The following is a 24,351-nucleotide window of genomic DNA, read 5'->3' as shown; positions in this document are numbered from 1 at the left end:
ATGGGTTTGTGTGTGTGCGATGGGTCTATGCATGGGTGTGATGGGTCTGTGTGTGTGTGATGGGTCTGTCCATGGGTGTGATGGGCCTGTGCATGGATGTGATGGGTTTGTGTGTGTGTGATGGGTCTTTGCGTGTGTGTGATGGGTCTGTGGGTATCCAATGGGTTTCTGTGGGTGTGCAGTGGGTCTCTGTGCATGTGTGACGGGTTTGTGTGTGTGAGATGGGTTTGTGTGTGTGTGATGGGTCTTTGCATGTGTGCAATGGGTCTGTGCATGGGTGTGATGGGTTTTTGTGGGTGTGATGCATTTATGCATTTGTGTGATGGGTCTGTGCATGGGTGTGGTGGGTTTCTGTGGGTGTGTGATGAGTCTGTGGGTGTGCAATGGGTTTGTGCGTGTGTATGATGGGTCTGTGCATGGGTGTGATGGGTTTGTGCGTGGTCTGATGGATCTGTGTGGGTGTGTGATGGGTCTATGGTTGTGCAATGGGTTTGTGTGGGTGTCATGGGTTTGTGTGGGTGCGGTGGGTCTCAGTGCATGGGTGTGATGGGTTTGTGTGGGTATGATGGGTCTGTGGGTGTGTGATGGGTTTGTGTGGGTGCGATGGGTCTGTGTGGCTGTGTGATGGGTTTGTGGGGGTGTGATGGGTCTGTGTGGCTGTGTGATGGGTTTGTGTGGGTGTGATGGGTCTATGTGGCTGTGTGATGGGTTTGTGTGGGTGTGATGGGTCTATGTGGCTGTGTGATGGGTTTGTGGGGGTGTGATGGGTCTGTGTGGCTGTGTGATGGGTTTGTGGGTGTGCGATGGGTTTATGGGCCTGCCATGGGTCTCTGCGCGTGTGTCCCTGCTCTGTGTCCATGTGCAACGGGTGCGTGCGGCGGGTTTGTGTGTGTGCACCACGGGTTTGTGTGGGTGTACAATGGGTCTGCGGGTGTGTGCGATGGGTCTGTGGGTGTGCGATGGGTTTGTGTGGGCGTGCAGTGAGTCTCTGCGTGTGCGACGGGGTTTTGTGTGTGTGCGCAACGTGTCTGTCCATGTGCGATGGGTCTGTGGGTGCGCGATGGATCTGTGCACGTGTGTTATGGGTTTAAGGAGTCAGTCGGACGTGGGCCACCAGGAAAGCAGCAAAGGAGCCCGGCACAAGGTGGGGGCTCCCCGGTACATGGCCGGTGTTGCACGGGGGGTTCAGCCCCCATCACCCAGAGCTCTTCCCCGGGAAAGCGGCCCTCTCCCAGGCCCCCCCCCTCCGCAGCCCTCCCGCTCTCCCCGACTTCTTTACACATCAGCAAAAAAAGGCGAGGAAAATAGCGAAGGCTTGAATGAATTTTTTCATCAGTTTTCTTCAACATTTGGGGTCTCTGCTGCCGCTTTCTCCCCCGACAGCTGTTCCTCTCCGCTGAAAAAGAGCTCATTTGTGGTTTACTGCCACCGGTATTTAGATGGAAATAACCCGCTACTTATCCTGCACTTGATCTCATGGATATAAGAATAAACTCACCGCCGGTGCAATGCAAATCCCGCGCCTTTGGAGAGGAGATGCTCAGACAGTCGGTCCTCGCCATCGTACCAGGAGGAGGACCGGCTGCGCCGGGGGAGTTTTACCATTTTGTCAGTCAATTATAATAATATTTCTGCTTCCAAATGTTTAAAAAGTTGGCTTCGGAAGGTATAATCATGGCACAGAGGCCAGCCTGACAATAGTAATTAATTAGGCTATTACGCATTCTACAGTGATAATTGCTTTGCTGGAAAGTCACCAGCCATGAAAAGGACCCAGCGCGTAAATGTAATTCATCACGCGGCGGCGATCCCGCGCCGCTGCCGTGCCTCACCTTGAGCCCGTGGATGCTGCGGAGGGAGACGGGGACGGGGGGGGAAATAGAAATTAATAGTACGTCAATATATAACGTGGTGGCAGAGCTCGCCGCCGGCCGCCAAGGGCTTTGTGGGCAGAGGGAGAGCGGTTGGCGGTGGGTTTGCCGTTGCCGATGGGCATCGTGGTGGTGAGGGGAGCGGGGATGACACCATCCCGACCCCATCGAGCTGGGGCTGCTTGCGGGGACGTTCAGCTCCCCCGTCTTTAGCAATTTTCTCCTCTTTTTAGCAAGATGAGGGTAACATCACCCTCTCAGATGCTTCTGCCCCGAGGAAGCCAACATTTAGGTTGTTTTTTTTTACAAAACCTTGATCTTATGGCTGATGTCGGCTTTTTCCAGGGGTTTATTCAGCTCTACGTGAGGAATAACAGCGGTTTCAGGGTTGGGGTGAGCTGTGCTTGTGTGGCACCTGGAGCTGCTCCGGCTGGAATCACCCCTGGCATTTTGGTGAATTATCCCCATCCGGAAAAGGTCGCTGAAAATTTTAAATATCTTTTTTGCACTGACATTTCCTTGATGTTTAGTGGGACTTGGAAAGAGCAGAGGGGACGCTTGGCTCGCTGTCCCGCCGATCGGCTGCACTGGTGATGCCCCGGCACCGACATGGGCTGAAACGTTCTGGCCCTGAGGCAGAGCCCAGCGTGGGGGGACAATGGGGCAGGAGCTGGGGCTGGTGAAATGGCCCCCAAATGCCTTGTCTCATGACATGCCCCCAAATGCCTCCTCACCAGCAAACTGCGGGTCCTGCGGCTGCAATTAAGATGCTGATGGTAGTTAATGGGTGGAAAGGCACTACACCGCGTCCTCCAGTGCTCCGTGGGAAGGTGGGCTGAGCGGTGGGTTCACCCCTTGCGTGAACCAGGAGGAAACGTGGATCCGTCCCCAGGGAGCCCGTGGCGGGTGGCCGTGGAGAGGTGAGGTCCATGGGCCACGGTGTGGGGATGCTGCAGGCTCCTTCCTGCCCCGGAGCCACAATGTTCCTGCTGGGGGATGCTCCGATCTCCATCGGGATTGCTGAGGAGAGGGAAAGGCTTCGATGTTTCCCCTTGAAAAACACTTTGTCTCTGTGATGTGACTTCAGGAATAAAACTCAGCAGAAGCAGCCCAATTCGAAGGTCTAGGCCGGCTCCTCCTCGCTGGCACAGGTTGGGGGTGCGCGCGGGGGGGCAGACACGGGTGATGGAGGGGTGATGGAGAACACATTAGGGCTGTCTCTTTGCTCTGCACCCTTTGGTCGATGCTGTCTCAGGGGAGGTGAAGCTCCTCTGAGCAGCTCGGGCAGGTCCAGGTGTCCCCGGCGCCCCGCGGCAGAGCCGTGCCGGTGGGCTGTGCCCGCTCCCGCTCCTCTCCCGTGCAAGGTCCGAAGGGTGTGGGAAGTGAGGGGGGGGTCACACAGGGCTGATGCCGTGGAGCCCCCCAGCACCGCTGTGTCTCTGCAGCCTTACGGACCCCCCGGCAGGGCTCCCCGTGCCACCCCAATGCCACGTGCCACCGGCGAGTTCGGCAGGCGCGATGCCATCCTGCTACAATAGACAGGCAGTGCCGCTCGCCGTCTGCTTGCTGCTCCCCCCGGCCTTTCCCCACTTTATTATTATTATTTTAAAGCACCCTGAAGCCAAGTGTTTTTTGCAGAACGCTGAAGAAAAGCCCCCAAATTCCTCCTCTGCTGGAAGCACGGCGCCGAGAAAGTAGGTTTGTGTACGAGACGCTATAAAAAGCCCGGCTTATACAATTTTAACAATAGAAAAATGATCTTTGTGCTCCAGTGCCTGCGAGCTTGGAAGGAGAAGGCGGTTTGCTCAGGTGGCTGCTGGATTACAAATGAGCGGTTTGCTTTGGGTTTGAATGACAAGCAATCGCAATCCGGGCTGGCGGGGTGAGCCGGGAGCTCCGCCGGCACAGAGGGGATGGGCGGAGGGAAAGGATGCTCCCGTGCGGGAGCTCGGGACCTGCCACCGGGCTGAGGCGCGAAGTTTGGGCTTCGTTTAGCCCATCGGTGGCTTCAGAGTGGTTTAATTGACTAGTCCGCTGTTGGTAACGGTGTGTCTGCCAGCACTGAATGCCGGGTGGGCACCTCTTCCTCCATCACCATTTGGCACGGGCAACCGGTTTGGATCAAACTGGGTATTTTTCTGCGGGGAATGGGTCACCTCCACCCCTGGCTCCTGTGCCTGGGGTGGCAGGGATGCAGAGGTCTGTGTGTTCCACCGGCACCCCATATCATCTGCTGCAGGGGTAGCAAGGGGACCCTTGTCAAACAAAATGCACTGGAGCCTGGTGGGCAGCAGCCCCCGCCCCGAGGTGTCAGCACGCCTTGAAGAATTAAGGGGAGTAAATGATTCATGCTCCTAAATGTTGGATGGGAGCAGGCGGCAGATTAATATGTTGTTCGGTTATTAGTCATGCGATGTGCCGTCTGCCCACCGCCCAGCCGGCCTGAGCATCACCAGCACCCCGGCAGCCGAGGGGGACGGGGACACGCTGTCCTGGTCCTGGTGCACGGGACAAGCATCGCTCCTGCCCATGGCATCGTCCCAGCCGTGCCGTACCGGGGAGGGTGACCGGGGAGGGCTGTGTGCTGGATCCAGCCCAGCAAGCACGACAACAGGCAGGCTTCTTTATTTCTTATTTAAGCGCCGACATTAAATTATAATTTTCATTTACTCAGAGCGCATCAATGATTTAGGGCGACGTGACGTGGCAGCGGCGCGAGGAGTTTAGCCAAAGGCAGCGAGCGGCTGCGGGAGGCGCAGAGCCATGCCGGGGGGACCCATGTGCCGGTCACGGGTGGCACCAGTCCCGGTGGCCCGGCAGAGCTCGCTCCCGCCCCGAAGAGCCGGTTCCCTCCCCCAAGGCCATTTCTCACCCCCTTTTTCCATCTCCCTGCAGGTGATTGCACTTAGTAAGAGAAGCAAGGAGGCTGAGACGGCTTTCCTGAGCGTTTACAAGCAATTAATCGAAGCTCCAGGTAAGCAACGCGGTGGCGACCTGGCTGCCTAACGAGTTGCGTGCCGGCGCCGGTGCCGAGAGGAGCCAGCGAGGACCGCGGCGGCGCTGCCGGCCCCATCCCGGCACGGCACGGCTGGCATCGCCGACCTCCGCTCGCGCATGGTGCTCTGGAAATACCAGCCGAAGAGAGGAGTGGAGACAGCTTTTGCCATCGCTGTGTTTCAGCCCCTGAGCCAAATGCATCTTGACATTAGGAAAGGAATACATTTGCTCAGCCCTTGTAATAACACTGCGGCTATCCCCAGTTGTCTTTTCGACGGTAAGTTAACCGAAACGATCGAGTGCCGGCTCGCAGCACGGCTCCTGGCACCGGCTGCGGCCTGGGGACGGCATTCCCTGTTTCACCGCCGTGCCGGGGTGTACCCCTAGTCTGGGCGCCGCTTGAAGTCTCGGGAGGGGGAAACTGAGGCACAGGGCAGCCGTGAGGCTTGTGTTGGCAGAGTCGGTGCTAGGGCCGGGTGAGGGGACGGGACCCCCCTCTCCCCGCTGCTCCCCACCGTGGGCTCTGCCGCGCTCTGAGCCGGGGCTGCCAGTTGTGCCGGGCACGGCGACGGCACGGAGCATCCCCCGGCACGGCGAGGACGGAGAGCTACAAACGGCTGAAGATGCACAGAAAGGCTCCTGCAGGGCCACTAATTCATTTTCCAGACATTTAGGAATAACAAAATGTTTTAATGATTTCTTAGGGGAATTAGGGAGACATATTTTTGTCCTCATTAAATTTTCTCCTGTGCTACAAGAACCAAATGTCAGCTCGCTTTCCAGAACCCAGTTATCTTCCCTCCCCACCCCCCCGTGCCCACCCGCCGTGCTCCTCCCGCTCACACGCGCGTGCACATGGATGCACACACATGTACGCAGATGCACACGCATGCACACCCCAAAACTGCTCCCTTCTTATCTCTGCACCCCCCTCCTCTTCCTCCCCTCTCTCTGCTCTCCTGCAGCATCCATCCCTTGCTCCCCTCTCCCCTCCTGCTCCCCAAACCCTCCCGCCCGTCGTTTTACCCCCGTCTGTTACATGTCCGTGTGTCTCTCGACAGGCGAACTCTTTGTGGAATACTTTACAAGCGCCACATAAGTCCTGATTCGACATTTTTTGCTTTGAATGGCTGCTGTCAACACAAATCTCTGGCAGAGACTGTAACGGAGCCTGATTGCTCAGCAAGTATTTTGATAAGTGAGCTGGCTGTGTGTCTGTAATTACGGGAGAAAACCGTAAATCTTTTGGATATTGTTCACACAGATGTGGCGTGAAGGGAAGGGGGGGAAGCAGTAAAATGTGTTAAAAGCATAATTAATGTCATTGTTGTTGGGGATGATTTGATTTAAGGCTGACTTTGACTCGTGGAGGGATTCGTAGGGCGCCGGTGGATGTGTTTGAGCAGGTTGGGATGGACGGGCTGGTGGAGGAGGTGCTGCCCTGGTGGGAGAGGGGATGGCACCGCGGATGTGCCGTGGAGGTACCGTGGATGCACCCTGCGCACACATGGATGCACCGTGCACACGCACACACGGATGCATCGCAGATGCACCGTGGGCGTACCACGGGTGCCCCATGGGTGCCCCGTGCTCCCCTTGGAGACGGGCAGCAGCGTGGAGCAGATGTCACCCTTCAGCCCCCAGCACGGAGACCTTTGCGGAAGGCCAGGCCAAGCGGCCGGGCACAGGGATGAGCTGCTGGTCCCCAGGGACGTGGGTGCTCCCTGAAGCTGTGCGCGGTCAGGAGAAGGTGGTGAGCACCCAGGGCCCCTCCTGCCCCATCCCACCATCCCACGGGTGCCTCCAGCTGCTCCAGCGGCTGTGCAGCGGCTGCACGATGCTACAATGGGGGTATCCGGGACCGGGTCTGCTGGTGGCCCAGACCCCCTCCAGCATGGGGAGAGCCCCCCAGCCCCACTCCCCCGTGCTGGGGCTGGGGACACCCAAGAGGGACCCCTGCCCACCGCTCCTGTCCCTGCTGCAGCACTGCCAGTGCCACTAAAGGACAGCCAATAACGCCAGCTAGTGGCAGCACTTATTATATAGCTAAAAAAATTATATATATATATATATATATGTATGTCTGTGTGTGTGTATATATATATATGAAAAAAAAGTATATATATAGTGGGTGAGCGTATGGAGCGGTAGGTAAGCGTGCCTGGGCAGCGGGTTCCCTTTGCGGCAGGGACTTGCCGTGTCCCAGGGGAGCCGGCTGTGCCATCGGTGGGTGATGCCGCGCCGTGGCCCCTGGGCGCGCGGGAGCTGCCGCGGGCAGATGCAGCGCCGGAGCGCGTGGCACCCCGAGGTCCTGTTTTGGCACATGCCTCTCTCGTGTCACCCGTCACCCGGCTGTGCCACCGGTGAGTCACCGCCACGGTGGGGCTCACAGCCGCTCGGCTGTGGCGTCAGCGCCGTCTCCTCTAACCTGTCCCAGTGGGGGCCGTGACCCACGGAGGAAGGGACTGTCGCTGCGCCGTGGGCGGTGGGGGAGAGCGTGGCTCAGAGCGTGACGGCACGTGGCATCGGCGGTGCCTTGGCGCGAGGAGACGATGTGCTCGGTTTCAAGCGGGTCCTCTGCCCAGCCCTGCAGCAGGAGGGGTTGTGCACTGGCGGCACAAGCACAGAGCGAGCACGGTGGGAGCTTGGCGTGAGCTTGGTGTCCAGCCCCGGCAGCCCTTTGGTGCGTCCAAACACCTCACATGCTGTGGCAGAGCCGTCCCCGCAGCCGAGGACGGCCCTTTCCCAGTGGCTGGGTGGTGTGGCATCAGCACAGTGTAATGAATCCAGCCGGGCGTTTTGCAGCAGCGTTGCCCCAGCAGAGCCGGAGTGTCGCTTGCTCTTTTCCCATCTAAAAGTTCCTCTCCTGACTACTTCATCCCGGGATGTCGGCTCCGAACACTGGGAGATCGCCCCGGCTGTGTTTCAGCAGTAGGGCTGCGGCTCGTGGGAGGGGAAACGCTGACCCGAGGAAAATCCCCGGAGCTTTTATTGCTCGGGCCAGTTCCTCCCATATTATTTCTTATCACAGAGGCGAGAGGAGTTGCCGGCGCGGATCGGACGGGGCCTGCCCCGGTGTTTATCCCTGCGGAGGCGGCTGGCAGGCTGGCACAGAGCCTCCTGCCAACACCCCCAGGGCCGGGGGAGCGTGGGGGGGACCCCGGCCCCCGCAGCCGGGGAGCTGGGGCCTTGGAGCGCAGGGTTTAATTAGCCGTATCGTTATCTCAGCTCACGTACTTACGGGTGTTATTAATGGCTGTGAGAGCATCCAGTCCGGTTCGGGACGAGGCCGCATCGCTGCGACGCCCTTCAATGGCATGCTCCTTGGATGGGGAGCCAGCACGAAGGATGCCAAGCTGAAAGATGCCATGAGCAGCCCAGGAGTCACCGATTCGGTGCCAAAGCCGGCAGCGTGCCAGCAGGGCTCAGCGCCCACCTCCGGCTGGGTCCCCGCAGCCAAGCTCTGGGCACAAAACTGTCTGTGGGGTCTCTGTGATGTCCAGTAGAAAGGAGGGGGGACGTTCCCCATGGAGAAGGATGCTCGGGGGGCTTTCGGCATTAGCGCAGGGCGTCTGGCAGTCGCTGGTCCTGCGGGGAAGCCGTGTGGCGAGCAGCCTCACTCATTTGGAAGGAGCATCTGTGCTGGGCACTTGCAGCGAGGATCACAGGCCAAACCCTGCGTCTTTCGGGCAGGTTCACCCCCGAGACGCCCGGTGCTGCGGTTGGGCTGTGCCAAGGCAGCCCCAGGTCACCCCAAATCCCGTGGCACAGCCATGGTGGTGCCGGGCCCCCTTCGTCCTGCACCGTTGCCGACTCATCCAGGGACTTGGTGGGCAGAAGACTTGTTCTGTGTCCCATTCTGAGCAGTGGCAGCCAGTTTGATTTTTTCCCCATCACCGTTATTATTTTTTTACCCTTGGATGCGTGCCATGTGTCCGTGCCGTACAGTAGTGCATCCGGCTCCGTCCCACTTCCCTGTTTGTCTAACTTTTTGACCCTGGAGAATTCAAATCTATTTTCTTTCCTCTTCTTTTCTAAAAAAAAAAAAACAAAACACAAAAACACCCAAACCTATATTAACCTGGCTCAATAGGAGGCATTTTCTTGAACTTATTAAAAAATCCAGACTTGTAAATTAATTTGTTCATGTTGTACAATGGCAGTGCAGATGGACTCATTAGCATGCACACAACAAATAATTATAGATGAATTTTTAGCTGGCCTGCTTAATGGGCTTGCTGGGTTAATTATGTCAATGTATAATTACATCAGCCCTGGGAGACATAATGGCACACCCTGCTGAGCAGACACTAGCTAATGATGGTGTAATGCTGACAGAGGGAAGACGGACGGCTCTGAATGCACCTGCTTACCTCGGCACAAACCGCCATTGTCTGCGCCCAAACGGGCCAGCGCTGGCGGCACCGTGGCCACCGGTGCCGCGGGTGCCACTGGCTCGCTCGGGGATGTGATGCCCCCACGCAGCCCTGACGGTCCCTCGGAGTTGGCGATGGAAAGCGTGGGACCGAGGGGTGCCCCGGGGTCGAGGGGGGGCATCCGAGCTGGTTTTAAGTAGGGTGCGGAGGGACGCTGCCCGGGGGTGGGCGGTGAGGAAGGTGGGCAGCGAGTCCCCGGGGAGGTGGGAGAGGGCTGGTGGTGGGCATCCCTGCCGCTCACCGCCGTGTCCCCTGTCCCGCAGACCCCGCTCCTGTGCTGGAGGCAGCCCGGAGCCTGGAGGACCGGCTGCAGCAGCTCCAGCGCCTCGAGCCTGAAACCACCCCCCTGAAGGACCTCAGCCACCCCTGGAAGAAGCACCCGGAGCTCGTTGGCACCAAAGGTACCCCCCGGCTCCGGCTGCCCCAAGTGGCAGCAGTGGTCCCCAGCCGGGTCCCCCCACGTGCCTCCGAGCATCCCCAGGACACAGGGGGTCTCCAGGACAGGACCTTTCCCCTGGCCTGTGGTCCCCCGTGGCCACCGCTGCTGCCCCCCACGCAGCTGTGTGATACGTGTCCCCCCGCAGAGCGCAGAGAGGGGACGTCGCCAGCGGCCGGGCTCGCGGCGGCGGCCGAGCCCCCGCTCTCCAGCATCGACGGCAAAGCACTGTGCGCAGAAACCTTGCTGCAGAGAAATGAGGCAGAAAAACAAAAGTACGTGAGTAGCAGGGACAGGGCTCCACACCCCGCAGCCGGGGTCATGGCAGGGTGCCGGGGGGACACGTGGCTCTGTCCTTTATGGGGATGCCCCTCTGTCCTTCCCTCTCCTCCTTCCCTTTGCTGTGCGGGTTGAGAGTGGACGCATCCAGCCTGGAAACTGGATACACAGTCCCGGGTGCTCTGAGCATCCATCTGTCCATCCGTCCCCTCTCCCAGGTGGTTTTTGGGTAGCGTCGGGCACAGGCAGAGCCAGGGCAGGTCCCTCCTGCCAGCCCCTCGCCCCGTCTCCTGGGCACGTGGCTTTGCTCGGACAAATGGGTTAAATCCAGGTCAGCAGATGAACCTCATTAAATGGCCTTTTAATTTGGAGGCTCCCGGCTTTCCCGCTGCCTTCATTGTTATTCCTTAACACGCTGCATCGGGAAACAAATGAGGAATCTTTAAACCCTAAATTGCAGATCTCTGCGAGTAAGTTCCTGGCAAGTGCAGGCTATAAATAATGCAGAATAACTTTTCCCTGATTGCTTCCCCCCCTCCAATTAACTACAGGCGGGGGTGGGCTGCCATCTCCCCTATCGGAGGGGTTTCAGCAACAGGGATCAGGACTATATTCAGCCCAAAGTGAATTTTTTACACCTGGAGCAATAAACCCCTTAACATCGGGGGGTAACACGGCTTGAGCATGTCCCGACATCCACCGGCGGCTGTTTCTCTGTTGTCACTGAGTGATGGGGACACAGCGAGGGGGTCTCCGTGTGCCCTCGGGGGACTGTGGGGTCGGCATGGCCGCGGTGTCGCCGGCGCATCGCTGATGCCCGTCTCTCGCAGGGGGCTGCAGGAAGCACAGGTCACTTTGGCCGCTCGGCTGGGGGAGGCAGAGGAGAAGATCAAAGTGCTCCACGCAGGTAGGGGGGCCGGGGCAGGGGCCGCCGGCCACGGGGGGCCAAACCCCCACCCCACGGCTCACCCTCCTCTTCCTCCTCCCAGCGCTGAAGGCCACCCAGACGGAGCTGCTGGAGCTGCGGTGTAAATACGACGAGGAAGCCGCGTCCAAGTAAGCTGCCGGCGATGCCCGGTCGTGCCCGTAGGCTGTTGTTGTGCCCAAGGCTGAGCTGAGCAGCCTGCGGCAGTGCCGGCACATCCCCACCGTGCTTGAGGTGCTGAGATGCTTCAAGTGACCATCGCAGCATCCCGAGTCACGGGGGCTCCCTAGACCTAAGGCAGGAGCCCTCGCCGGCCATGGAGGGCTGTGTCCTTGCCTCCACGCCGGCTGACGCCTCTTGCTTTCTCGTCGCAGGGCAGACGAAGTAGCCATGATCATGACAAACCTCGAAAAAGCCAACCAGGTGAGTCGGGAGATGATTTTCCAGCCAGTGCAGGGCACGTACCCTGGTCCCCCTCTGCTGTGCTCAGCCACAGCCCCCCAGCCACTGTACCCACCACAGCACCCCAAGCATCCGCATGGCCTGGATGTCTCTCCCCAAAAATGGTACTGGGGTGGCCAGACTCCAGGACTGAGAAGCCCTACAAAGCGGGGGGCTCTGGTTTCCTTCACCCGGTGGCTCCTCCAAACCAGCCCGGTGGGACCCCCTGCCCCATGTTGGGGGTCACTAGTGTGTTTGGGCTCCCGCCGCTCTCCACGTTGGCTGCTGGAGCCGGCATTTGTCACCTCCAGCCTCTGACGGCTGTTTCGGGGCACGACCCACACCAGCCTGGTGCTGGTTTCTGACGCAATTCCTTCCGGTCTTACCCATTCCTCTGCACTAGTTTTATTGAATTCTGAAAACGTAGGTACAAATGAATGTCCGTGGATAATGACAGAGATTTAAAGAGCAAATTGCATGTAAATACGGCCTTTTGGGTAGAAAAAGGCAGCGTCCTGGAGGTGGGCTGCTGGTGCCCAGAGATCGGGACTGGGAACCGCGTTAGGATGTGGGGAGCCGAAATACATGGAGGGGGCTTATGGTGACGGTGGTGGGAGGAGGATGCTGAGGAGAGGCGCAGGTCGGTGCAGGTCCTGCACCGGTGGGGTGGGATGAGCTGCGGGTGCCCGGCCTGAGGCGCTTTCTGCTCTCTTGCAGCGAGCGGAGGCGGCGCAGAGGGAGGTGGAGAGTTTGCGGGAGCAACTGGCGGCCGTGAACAGCTCTCTCCGCCTGGCCTGCTGCTCCCCACCGGGCGCCACCGCGGTGAGGGCAGCACCCCATCGTGGCCAGCAGCACCCCATCGTGGCCAGGATTACCCTGTCAGGGCTGGCAGCATCCCGTCATGGCCAGCAGCACCCCATCGTGGCCAGGAGCACCCTGTCAGGGCCAGCAGCACCCCATCACGGCCAGCACCACCTCATCATGGCCAGGAGCATCCATCACATCCAGGAGCATCCCATTGCACTTGGGAGCACCCCATCATAGCTAGGAGCACCCCATAGCAGCCAGGAGCACCCTAGCATGTTCAGGAGCATCCCGTTGTGCTCAGGAGCATCCCATTGCGTTTGGGACCACCCTTTCGCACCACCATGTTTGTGAGCAAGCTTGAGGTGCCGGTGACCGAGGCATTTTTCCGCCGTGGGCTGGTAGCTTTGGCCATGCCCTACCTGCAGCCCCAACCTCCTACGGGGAAGGGGGCCGTGCACCCCCATAGCACCAAGATGTACCTGGGAGATCTTTAAGGGCAGAGGAAAGGTCTGTCCCTCCCCAGGACCGTGTCACCCTGGGTCCCCATCCCACAGGGCTGAGTCCTGGTCTCACCTGCTCCCCGTGGGGATGCGTCTGATGGGGAGGGTGGCCCTTGTCCCCACGTCGGGCGGCTGGGACTGACGGTGTCCCCTCTCCCGGCAGGACAAAGTGAACTATTCCATGTGCTCAGGGTCGAGGCTGGAGGCGGCTCTGGCTGCCAAGGACCGGGAGATCCTGCGGCTCCTGAAGGATGTCCAGCACCTCCAGAGCTCGCTGCAGGAGCTGGAGGAGTCCTCTGCCAACCAGATCGCCGAGCTGGAGGGGCAGCTGGCCGCCAAGAATGAAGCCATCGAGGTGCGCCCATGGGGGCTGGAGACTTGCCGGGGAGGGGGGGGTGGGTGCGGGTCCAGCCGTGCCGGGTGTGCACCGGGAGCCGGCTGTGAGGACTCCCCCCCGTCTGCTCCGCAGAAGCTGGAGGAGAAGCTGCAGGCACAGGCGGACTACGAGGAGATCAAAACAGAGCTGAGGTATGGCTCGACCGGCATCCATGCCTGCTGCCTGCCTGTCCCCCGGCCAGCCGCGTGCCGCCGGCACCCATGGCACACTTCGGCAGCCGTAATGCTCGGCGGCTTGACGGCAGCAAAAAGCCATGCCCGCCGAGTCACCCCCCTTGTCTCCCTCCCAGCATCCTGAAGGCGATGAAGGTGGCCTCTGCCAGCTGCAGCCTTCCCCAGGCAAGTGCCGCGGTGCATGCCGGCACGCTGGCCGGGCTGGGGTGTGTGTGCCAGCCCTGTCGCCAATGGTTCCGCCGCCCTTTCCCATCTCGGCTTGGCTCCTTGCAGAGCATATCGAAGGCGGAGGAGGCCCTGCTGCTGGGGAAGGAGGCTTTCTACCCCTCGCAGAAGTACCTGCTGGAGAAGCCCAGCCTGCTGGCCAGCACTGGTAGGGTCCCAGGGTCCTGTGGCATCCCCAATCCCACTGTGAGCATCCCTGGGAATGTAGGCAGCAGGGCTGGATCCTGCCCTGGCTCTGGGAAGGAGCCTGGGGCCAGCAGCGGGTGTGGGGGATGGACGAGGGGTGGGATGCCACCTGGGGAAACTGAGGCAGGAGATGCTTTGCTGCGAAGCTGTGCCGGGGCCGTCGGCCGGGGGGACTCTAGTGCGTCTCCCTCTCTCTTGTTCATCTCTAGAGGAGGATCACTCCGAAGACGAGTCGGGGAAGGATTCGTTGGGCATGGAGCAGCCGTACCCGTCCCCCCAGCACGCCCCGGCGGATGAACCCGCCTCCCCCACTCCCCTCCCGCCTCTGCCCGGCCCCGGCCTGGCCCCCGACGGCCCCCGGACTTTCTCGCTGTCCCCCTTCCCGGGGGGCGAGCGGCTTTCAGGGGACGCCAAGACCCCCCACCTCCCTCCGCCCGCCTACAAGAGCGAGAGCGCGGGTGGGGGGCCACCCTTCTCCTCCGCCTTTTTCGGGGCCAAAAGCGGCACCGTGCCCCCCGGCGCCGTGCCTGCCACCAACGCCGCCAGCCCGCCCGGCGAGCCGTCCGAGGGCAGCGCCGGCAGCTCTGCCGACGAGGAGCAGCTGGACACGGCCGAAATCGCCTTCCAGGTGAAGGAGCAGCTGCTGAAGCACAACATCGGGCAGCGGGTCTTCGGGCACTACGTGCTGGGGCTGTCGCAGGGCTCCGTCAGCGAGATCCTGGCCCGGCCCAAGCCCTGGCGCAAGCTGACGGTGAAGGGCAAGGAGCCGTTCATCAAGATGAAGCAGTTCCTCTCCGACGAGCAGAACGTGCTGGCCCTGAGGACTATCCAGGTGCGCCAGAGAGGTGAGTGGTTGGGGTGGCCCCGGCCTCGGGGGTTGTCCCTCGCGGTCCCCCCGCTCACTGCGGGGTGGGCTGGAGCCCCGGCAAATGGTAGCGATTAACAAGAACCCTTCGTGGAAGCTGCATCCCTGGACGTGCTTTACTCGTTTATTCTGACAAGTGCCATTTAATTATTCATTAGGCTGTTTCGTGGCGTATGAATCAATGTGCTCGGGAATATTTTGTTAAAATAATGAAGTCTTAATGCTACGGGACCTCGGCACGGTGTCGGCACCACCGCGAAACGGTGATGCCCTGCCGCCTGCACGCACAGCTCCGGGGACGGCGGCTCCCGGCCTCGTCTCTGCGGTGGCAGCGGTGGTGGCCGGTCACTCGTGTCCCTGCGGTGGCAGAGGGATGGGGCGATGCTGGCCCATGCATCTGCCGGCATTTCAACCTGAAAGGGCTCAGATTTATCCCCTGGATTTGATTCAGCATTAAATCATCTCCCGCAGGAGGGCGCGATGCCAGGGAGGGGGACTGTGGTCCCTGTGCCCGTGTCTCCGCTCAGCCCCAGGTACATCAGTGGGGAGCAGGTGCCCTTGGATGGGGTGAGCAAGGTGGCCAAGAGACGCCGTGCCGGAGGCAAGAGCTGGCCGCGGGGGCTACCGGGGCTCCCTGTACACCGGCTCACGACTAATCGGGAGTGACATTTGTCTTAAAACCAGCATCCCTAAAAATAACTGAACATGAGGAGCAGTAAATACTTCCTGACACACAAGCGGAGCTTGTAAAACCAGCGCCGGTGACAAAGCTGTTATCCTGCCTCTTTGATCAGGTAGCATCACGCCGCGGATCAGGACACCAGAGACCGGCTCTGACGACGCCATCAAAAGCATCCTGGAGCAGGCGAAGAAGGAGATCGAGTCGCAGAAGGGAGGTAGGTGCCGGCGTGTGGGTGGCCGAGCTCCCCGTGGGAGCAGCACCCGGAGGGGTGCCAGCGGCTGGGTGCTGCGCGGCTGCGGGTCCCACGGCACGGCGAAACACCCGCAAAACCGACAGTGTCCGGCACAGGGGTCTCTGCCTCCCCGAGGAAACTTTAGCCAGACCCTGGCAAGCCTGGATCTCTCAGCATGGTCCTGGGCAGGGTGGCACTGGGTGCCGGGCAGCAGCCTAACCCCATGTCTGGGCCAAAATGGGCTTTATTTGGCATTTCTCCCGCTGACATCCGTAGAGATTTGGGGCGCGATGGGAAGAAATGCTGGTAAATACTGTTAGGGATGAAAGACTCCCCGTGCAGCGGCATTTGTACCCGGGCTTTCAGAAACTTTGGATCTACCCTTTCCTCCCCCCTGCCCCAAAACAGATGATTAAATGAGGATGCACGATCCATCTGGCACAAGGAATCATTAAAGCAGCTGCGCTCGCAGTCAATTACAAGAAATGAAATACATTAAAACAGGTAGTCTGCTGAGAAAGCAGAATCCCGGAGAATTAAATTAGACAGGAACAGTGGAAAGACAGACAGGGAAAACAAACATGTTTGTCTATTGCCGTTGTTGGTAATGGGATTTATTTTGCAATTGTCGAAAAAGAAGCCTGTTTAGAGCTGGGGGTGTCGCAGCTTTTGCTTTTTGGGTGCTGCCGGTCCTTCTTCTGATCTGCACCCTCACGGGCCACCTGCTTGATGGAGAGTGCTCCCAACCAGACTGGGCTGAAATCTCTTTTTTTCCTGCCATTTTGAATGATGGCCACATGGTAAAATGCTGCGTGCTGCACCTTGGGGCTCCCCTCACCCCTTTTCTTTGCAGGGGAACCCAAAACGCCATCGACGTCGCAGGCGGTGGCCAACGGGGCGGGCGGCAGCAGCTCGGAGGACGCCATCAAGAGCATCCTGGAGCAGGCGCGGCGGGAGATGCAGGCACAGCAGCAGGCGCTGCTGGAGATGGAGTCGGGGGGCAGCGGGCGCCCCGGGGACACGCCGCCCGCCGAGCGCTCCACGCTGGCTGCCGTCAGCCAGAACATCGTCCCGACCTACGTCAAGCAGGAGGAGGGGAGCGGGGCCAGCCCCGGCCCCCCGCAGACCCCGCTGGCCGTCCTCTCACCCGCCGCCTTCGTCCAGAGCATCATCCGGAAGGTGAAGTCGGAGATCGGTGATGCCGGCTCCTACTTCGACCAGCACTGGGCATCAGAGCGGAGCCTGCTCAGCCGACCCTACACCTCCGTCTCGCCTTCGCTCTCCTCCTCCTCCTCGAGCTACTCCAGCATGGCCAACGGCAGGGGCTGGCCGCGGGGCGAGCCCAGCGAGGGTGGCGCCAACGAGGACGAGCTGCCGCTGGCAGATGACGAGCCCCACCGGCTGACAGAGATGAAGACGGAGGGAGCCAGCACGGAGCCGGCGGCTGGTGGTCGCCTCTCCTACTACCCCGCCTACGTGCCGCGGACCCTGAAGCCCACCGTGCCACCGCTGACGCCCGAGCAGTACGAGATGTACATGTACAGGGAGGTGGACACGCTGGAGCTGACCCGGCAGGTCAAGGAGAAGTTGGCCAAGAACGGCATCTGCCAGAGGATCTTCGGAGAGAAGGTACCAGCCTGGAGGAGGGGGGTTTGGTGTCCCCTCTGCTTCACAACTCAGAGCTCAGGGCTCACTGGCTGCCTCTGACAGGTCCTTCCAGGGTCCCCCCCTCTCCTTGGTGGGTTTCCCCTTGGAGGATGCTGAGTCCTCAGGGTCTGGCCCAATCCCAAGCAGTCTCCCAGTGGCCACCACCCACTGGTTGGTGGCACATCCCACCAGGAACACCCTGTCCCCTGTGCAGAGCCCTGTGGGGACTGTCCTCCCAGCCCACTGGGTATCCCCGGGGGACCCACCATGGTCCCAGCACCCGGCGGCTGGGGCCAAGGGGTCGGACGTGCCAGGGGGCTGTAAGCACGGCAACGGGGGCAACCTGCTTCCCCTCCCTCGACGTGGGGACGGAGAGCAGGCAGTAGCCTGGCACTGGGGGGAGCTTGCCCTGTCCCCAGTGGTGATGCCTGCGTGGTGCCTAGGTGCTGGGGCTGTCCCAGGGCAGCGTGAGCGACATGCTGTCGCGGCCCAAGCCGTGGAGCAAGCTGACGCAGAAGGGTCGGGAGCCCTTCATCCGCATGCAGCTCTGGCTGACCGACCAGCTGGGCCAAGGCATCAGCCAGCAGCCGACACTCTCCCAGGGTAAGTGCCACCGCTGTCCCCGTGGTCCCCACTGTCCCCGAGGTTTCTGCATCTGTCCCCCACATCCTACCCCCACCCCAGTGCCGGGGAGTCCTGCCACCCCCAGCACCCCAATACTGGGAAACCCCTTTCACCCCCCCCCCGCCGATGCATCTGGCTCATTTCGAACCCCCTTAATTAGTCACTTAGATGATTTAGGGCTGTTAGATCCTCAAATGTTATTTTGTGGAGACAGGTTTTGGAAGTCATCTAGTTTTAAAAACAGAAAAAAGGAAAACCACAACAGAAATCCTTGGCTTTGTGCCTGGCGTACAGAAGTAACTGGTTTGGTTTTTTTTAAATTAGTGGTATTTTCTCTCTGCTATTCCACTGGTTCCTCCCACTTAGCCATAGCCGCCGGAAAAACTCATCTGGCATCCCCCCTCTCCGGAGGGCAGAGCCACGGGCATCCCCAAAATAACCTTTCCGCTCCCGCCGTGTCCCCTCTGCTCTCCCCTCCTGCTGTCCCTGTTGACCCCTCTCCCCCGGTGTCCTGCAGCCAGCCCGGCAGAGCCCCAGCCGTCCCCCTCGCCGCCCCCCAGCCCCTCGGAGCACGAGAAGGGCTGCCAGGAGCCCCTCACCCTGGCCTTAGAGAGCAGCAAAGAAAACCAGCAGCCCGAGAGCCGGTCGACGCCTGCGCTGGGTGGGAAGACCTACTCCAACAGCCAGGGACCCGTGGGCATCCAGGAGATTGTGGCCATGTCCCCCGAGCTGGACACCTACTCCATCACCAAGAAGGTCAAGGAGGTCTTGACGGACAACAATTTAGGTGCGGACCTTCTCCCCGCCCGGGTTTTCGGGAGCCGCTGGTGAGGCTGCATGGATGCATCACCCCAATTCCCGTAGCCGCAGATCCCCCCCTGGTTCTCTGCGGGTGCTCGGGGGGATCCCGGCGTGCTGGGGAGGATGCTGGCTGGGAAACGGGGTGCACCTGCTCCGTGGGGGGACTGTAGCGCCCGCCCTGCTGCTCTCCCCGGCTCTAACCACCTCTGCTTCTCCTCCGCCAGGCCAGCGGCTGTTTGGGGAGAGCATCCTGGGCCTGACGCAGGGCTCGGTGTCCGATCTCCTCTCCAGGCCCAAGCCGTGGCACAAGCTGAGCCTGAAGGGGAGGGAGCCCTTCGTCCGCATGCAGCTCTGGCTCAACGACCCCCACAACGTGGAGAAACTGCGCGACATGAAGAAGCTAGAGAAGAAAGGTGAGGGTCAGGGAGATGCAGCTTCCGCAGGTCGAGGGTGATGGCCAAGGGGGGGCTCCCCAGGCTGGGGGGCAAGCGACGCGCAGCTGGGTCTCCTCTCCTGCAGCCTACCTGAAACGTCGGTACGGGCTGATGAGCGCCGGCTCGGACAGCGAGTCCCCCAGCGCCCGCTCCGAGTGCGCCAGCCCCAGCCTGCAGCCACAGGACCTCAGCCTCCTCCAGATCAAGAAGCCGCGAGTGGTGCTGGCCCCGGAGGAGAAGGAAGCCCTGAAGAAAGCCTACCAGCTGGAACCTTACCCCTCCCAGCAAACCATCGAGCTGCTCTCCTTCCAGCTCAACCTCAAGACCAATACTGTCATCAACTGGTTCCACAACTACAGGTATGGGTGCTCCCAGACTTTGGATGTCTCATGGTGCCGTGTCACCAGTCCTCTTCCAGCCCTCCCAGTCCCTCTTGCCTAGACAGAGAAGGTGCAGACCAACACGTGGTCACTGGAGGTCCCCAGGTGCAGGATTGCAGACGAAATGCTGCGTGTGCCCTGGCTGGTGTGTAATCAAGAGGTGTCAACCACCCTGACCAAGTCATCTTGATGACTCAATGATCTTAAAGGTCCCTTCCAACCTAGACAATTCTATGATTCTATGATTCTGTGATCTTGAGCATCTAAAGAGGTTACTGTGCTCATGTCCGCCTGCTCCCTGGTGCGGTACTCCACCTGCCACTGAGCAGGAGCTCCACGATGGGTGGGGGAAAGCCTTATAGAGGCTCCTGGAGCACAGACTCCATCCCCACAGCAGCCCAGCCCCAGAGAGCAGCAGTATTGCAGATGGACACGCTGCTCCTGAATCCTCCCCAGACCCACACCAAGAGCAACCTGCTCTGTCTCAGCAGCCCCGGTGGTGGGTTGTGCCTGCTCCCCGGTATAAACCAGTATAAGAAGACATAGAAGTGCTTGTCTGAAATCTGCCTCCGACTACCTCCAACTCCCCCTGGGCAGCGTAAAGTAGATGGTCAGTGTTTATGGGAGCTGGCTGAGGCTTCTCACATGAAGCGATCGTGTGGGAGCGTGGGGGAGTGCTTGAAAAATCAGGCTTTTTGGTGAAACATTGACCAATGGGGTTTTTAAACCCGCCACCTTTCCCCTTGCGTGGTTCCAGGAAAGCCCCTCCTGCTCTCAGTAAACAAAACCACCCTAAAATAAACCTTTGAAAAATGCTGTGTATTAAACAACAACAAAAATAAGGCAGTGGAAAACATTGGCTGGAAACAGTCCAAAGTGTTGCAAAATGCAGTTCCCGTGTTCAAGCAGCACTGATTTTCCCCCAAAAAAAGCGTTTTGAAGGCCAACAAGGTGAGGTTGTACATCTCAAGCGATGTCAACGCGTTTTTCTGGCTGGAGATGCATTTTCGGGACGTGATGGTTGGTGGTCACCAACCCACCGCGCTTGTGTCCCGGCAGGTCGCGGATGCGCCGGGAGATGCTGGTGGAGGGCACGCAGGACAACGACACGGACGCAGAGCAGAGCAGCGGGGCGGCCATCCCTGGGCGCCAGGCCCCTCACAGCCCCGATTCGGATGCCGAGGACCGTAAACCCGTGTTGGGGAAGGGCGAGCATCCCTGCGCCGCAGCGCCTGTGAAGGTGAAGGAGGAGCAGGGGGAAGCGGGCGGCTGGGGCCGCCGGCGGGACTCGCACAGCCCGGCCGGGGCGGCCGAGGGGACCGGACCTCCCCAGGAAGAGCGGGGGGCAGCCCCCCACGCTGCCGCCCCTAGCGCCGGCAGCCTCCCGCGGCGGGGGGGCCGTGCCGGTGCCGCCACCGGGGGACCCCCACCACTGCCGCCGCACCCCGACAGCTCCCAGTCCTCCGCCGGGTCGTCCCGTTGCAGCTTGGAGGTCTCCCCGACGTCGCCCTCGGCGGCCTCCTCGCCTGGCCTCGCCGGCTCGGCTTCCCCGGGGCCATCCTCCGCCGGGCCGGTTTCACCGGCACTGCCGCCGGCTCCCGGCCCCCGGCTCAGCACCAGCGTCCAGCGGCGCCACGAGAAGATGGCCAACCTCAACAACATCATCCACCGCCTGGAGCGGGCCGCCAACCGCGAGGAGGCCCTCGAGTGGGAGTTCTGAGCCCCCACCCCACCCCACCCCCCCCGCCGCCCTAAATATATATATACACACCCACATATATATATATATTTTGTTAAATGCAGCGCGCACCGAGAGGCGACAGGCGGCCGGCGCCACGGAGGGGAGCGCCCGTGGAAAGGGGGGGGGGCCCCCACTATGAAGCCGCCCCCCCCACCCCCCCGGCTTTGTTTTAAATGTGAAAAACTGGGAACAATTTTAGAAAAGAAAAGAAAAAAAAAGAAAAAAAAATATTTATAGACCTCTTTTAGATATTTTAATAAAAGGATACTTTGGAATTTATTAACAGCTTAAGCTGCTTTGATATTAAAGATAGCTATAAAATCAAGATGATGTAGCAGTTGTGTCATTAAATGTACACTGAAGTCTTGTAGTTTGCCACTGGATGAGATTAAAAAAAAAAAACAAAAAAACAAACAAAAAAAACCCCCACAGCAAAGACTTACTGAGCAAAGCCATCAAGAAGCACTATGAGACTGACCAAATTTAATAAACTTTTGCCGAGCGGTTTCCACCTCTGTCTAAGACACTGCATCGCTTCTGCCCCAGCCAGAGACTGCGCCATAGTCCCTGAAGACTCTAAAGCGAAAACCTTGATGCCATCGAGTATGTATTTAGTTCTGGTGGTTTATGTTTTTTGAAACCTTTGTAACACAGAATGTCCCGTGCGGTTGTATATGTTGTAGAAATGTCTGCCGTAGCCTTCTGGAACAAGATGTAGCATGGTCCGAACGCCGTCCCTCACGCTTCCTCCAGCCGGCAACCGGTGGCAGCCCTGATACGGCGCGGTGTGGCTCCTGCCGGCTCCCAAAGGAAGAGAAAAAATAACGCAAAAGCAAAGGAAGCAACCCGTGTTTGCCATTTTGGGAGCGAGAGGGTACCCAGGGGTGATGCTCGAGGTCGGCTCTGGCTTGCTGGGGATGGGCATCCGTGGCATCCCAGTTCCCTGAGCTCTGCTGTTGTCCTTTTGGGACAGAAAAAGACAGATCCTGTGAGCTTTGCACCTGGGGCACCAGAGCTTGGGGTCCAGCACCCAAAAATTATGAGTCGCCCACCTGTGGGGGCCGAGCTGTGCTGGGGGCTGCTCCCAGCGCCACAGCCAGCTCTTGCGGCTGAAGCACTTTGTTTTTAGGGAGAGCACCCGGGCAGGAGGTGCAGCCCCTCACCGTGTTTGTGTCCCCAGGCGGTGGCTGCCGGTGAAGCCGGGATGAGCCCTGGGGTGTCACGCCAGGCTCCTGTCTGAATTGGGCAAAGCACCACGGGGCTTTGGCTTGCTGGGGCTGACCCCGTGCGAAGGCGCAGGAGCTTGGCGGTGGCACCATCCCGGCGTGCCCCCCACCACCTCCCCGACCCCGCTGCCACCCGTGCTAGCAAAATGCCTTTAACCGAGGTGGGGTGGACTGCGCTGGGCTGCTCTGCTCTGTCCCCTCCCCACACGGCATCAGCCATCACCCACCGAGGCCGTCATCGGGAGGGCTCCCCTGCCAGGCTCCGAGGCTATGCATTGACTAATTTTCCACTGTATGCATTTTTATCAGAATAGAAGGTATTTTTATATTTGAGTGGTAGCTGATGAGCGATGCTAAAAGCGGCTCTGCGAAGGCACGGCTCTCCTTGCCCGCCTACCCTGCCCCCATGAGCCCCAGCTTGCCCACGGCCGCTCTTTTCCCTGCCACCGTGCTGCAGAAGGTCGAGGCACGACCGTTGACTGCTCTTCTCCATCGTGTGCGAGCGGGAGCTTTAGCGGAACGGGATTCGAGGAAGCACTTAGGATCGTCTTGAACACGGCAATTCTGTTGTATTAAAGCTAGCGGGACATACCGGTCACGTTTTTGTTAGGCTCATGTACTGTACTTCAAAAGTTTCTATGAGATCGATGAACTTTGTTTAACAATTTTGGAAGGAACAAGTTCTGTAAAGAGCCACTAAATACAGAAGTTGGATACGACTCTGGCCTCGGGGTGTGTTTTGTCTGGAGGGGGCTGGGATGGGAGCTCCTCTCGCCTTCGCCTGCGTTGGTGTTGGCTCCCTTGGGAGTCGCAGCCTTGCTTTGGGTTTGTGGCAAGAGCTCTCACTGCCAAAACATCTCTCGGTGACTGGGGGGGGACAGAAGAAGGTGGTAAATGGGGTTAGTCAGGCTCAGGGTGCGATCCTGCCCCAGGGAAGTCCTGTGCTCCTCCCTGCTGCAGGTTTGGTCCTGCCCCTGGGGTAACTCAGCATCCTCCGGCGTGAGGTTTGGCTCGGCATTGCCCGATGGTGCCGCACCCCGGCACGGCTCTTCTTCAGAGCCAGCCATCGCCAGGCGAGTTCGCAGCTTCCGACGCGAGGCGGTGGTGTTTGCATTCGATGCATTAATAAATCCGTGTGTTGCATAGCTGTTTAAGCTTGTTTGTCAGCTAATACGTTGGGAAGGATTTATTTTTAATGAATATCTGAACGTCTGGAGAAGCTGGGCTGGCTGCCATGGAAACCGGAGTCTTCCTCTGCAGCCGCCTGACAGGGCCGGGTTAACCACCTGGGTGCTGCGGGTGTAGCTTCACCCTGGCTGCCCTCGGCGGCACCGCTCCAAATGCCGAAACACCTAGCGTGGTGCCGTGCATGGCCAGGAGCAGGGCTCGGCACTCCGCAGGGCTCTCGGCGAGCGAGTCACCCTGTCTGGCTTCGTGCCTCAGTTTCCCCAAGAGTCTTCCCCCCCTCCCCCAGCCCCAGCCCAGCTGCAAGACCCCGTGTTAGCAAGAAGCTGGAGACATTCATACAAGTGGGATGCCGCAGGCAGGGACATGGCATCACGTTGGCCACTTCCACAAGGGCAGGGTCCCCGCGGAGCACTGACACAGCCCCAGGAAGGGGACAGAGATTTGGCCCCTGGCTAAAACCCCTTGCAGAAGGCTGGGGAAGTCCCACCAAGGGCAAAGGGCCACCTGACGAGGGGCACCCAAACCTGGGTGGCATCAGGCAGTGCTGGCTGTAAGCCGGGTTTTGGAGGGATGGTTGTAACACCCCATCGGGCCTGTAAGGCACCGGCAACTCACGCCGGGGCACCCAGTGCCTTTCCCACCGGTGAAACCGTGGGAGGGTTGTGCTCCCAACCAGTCTCCCAGCTCTTTTCCAATCCCCAAACCCTCGTGTTGATCACCTGTGCCTGGCTGTTCAAGCTGTCATGGAGGGCAGAACTGTGCTGTCCCTGCTGTGGGACCATCCTGATGCTGTGCGTGTCCCAGTGTCCCCAGAGTGGCACCATCCCGTTCCATCCCATCCCATCCCTGTGGGCAGAC

At 59.9% G+C, this 24,351-nt stretch overlaps 1 protein-coding gene across 13 annotated transcripts in view; it reads left to right on the top strand.

Moving 5' to 3' along the window:
- CUX2 (cut like homeobox 2) overlaps positions 1-23,024 on the top strand; it is a 69,444-nt gene extending 46,420 nt beyond the window's left edge. For 7 of the 13 annotated variants that reach the window (XM_063351061.1, XM_063351064.1, XM_063351058.1 and 4 more), the window contains 19 exons: positions 4,767-5,145; positions 9,568-9,705; positions 9,889-10,015; positions 10,850-10,926; positions 11,009-11,075; positions 11,319-11,367; positions 12,103-12,207; positions 12,856-13,047; positions 13,162-13,220; positions 13,379-13,427; positions 13,536-13,635; positions 13,883-14,518; positions 15,333-15,434; positions 16,306-17,081; positions 17,543-17,702; positions 18,241-18,510; positions 18,749-18,937; positions 19,044-19,317; positions 20,398-23,024. In XM_063351061.1, coding sequence (XP_063207131.1) covers positions 4,986-5,145; positions 9,568-9,705; positions 9,889-10,015; positions 10,850-10,926; positions 11,009-11,075; positions 11,319-11,367; positions 12,103-12,207; positions 12,856-13,047; positions 13,162-13,220; positions 13,379-13,427; positions 13,536-13,635; positions 13,883-14,518; positions 15,333-15,434; positions 16,306-17,081; positions 17,543-17,702; positions 18,241-18,510; positions 18,749-18,937; positions 19,044-19,317; positions 20,398-21,058 — 4,191 coding nt within the window. In that variant the 5' untranslated portion in view covers positions 4,767-4,985 and the 3' untranslated portion in view covers positions 21,059-23,024. Of the gene's footprint in view, positions 1-4,766; positions 5,146-5,992; positions 6,067-9,567; positions 9,706-9,888; positions 10,016-10,849; positions 10,927-11,008; positions 11,076-11,318; positions 11,368-12,102; positions 12,208-12,855; positions 13,048-13,161; positions 13,221-13,378; positions 13,636-13,882; positions 14,519-15,332; positions 15,435-16,305; positions 17,082-17,542; positions 17,703-18,240; positions 18,511-18,748; positions 18,938-19,043; positions 19,318-20,397 lie in introns of those variants that run through there. The other 6 variants (XM_063351066.1, XM_063351067.1, XM_063351068.1 and 3 more) reach the window with 4 other exon arrangements.
- Positions 23,025-24,351: the final 1,327 nt, after the last annotated feature.

The sequence above is a fragment of the Chroicocephalus ridibundus genome, chromosome 13, assembly GCF_963924245.1.
Source record: "Chroicocephalus ridibundus chromosome 13, bChrRid1.1, whole genome shotgun sequence".
Classification (NCBI taxonomy): Eukaryota; Metazoa; Chordata; class Aves; order Charadriiformes; family Laridae; genus Chroicocephalus; species Chroicocephalus ridibundus.
This window is presented reverse-complemented; position numbering and strand designations above follow the sequence as displayed.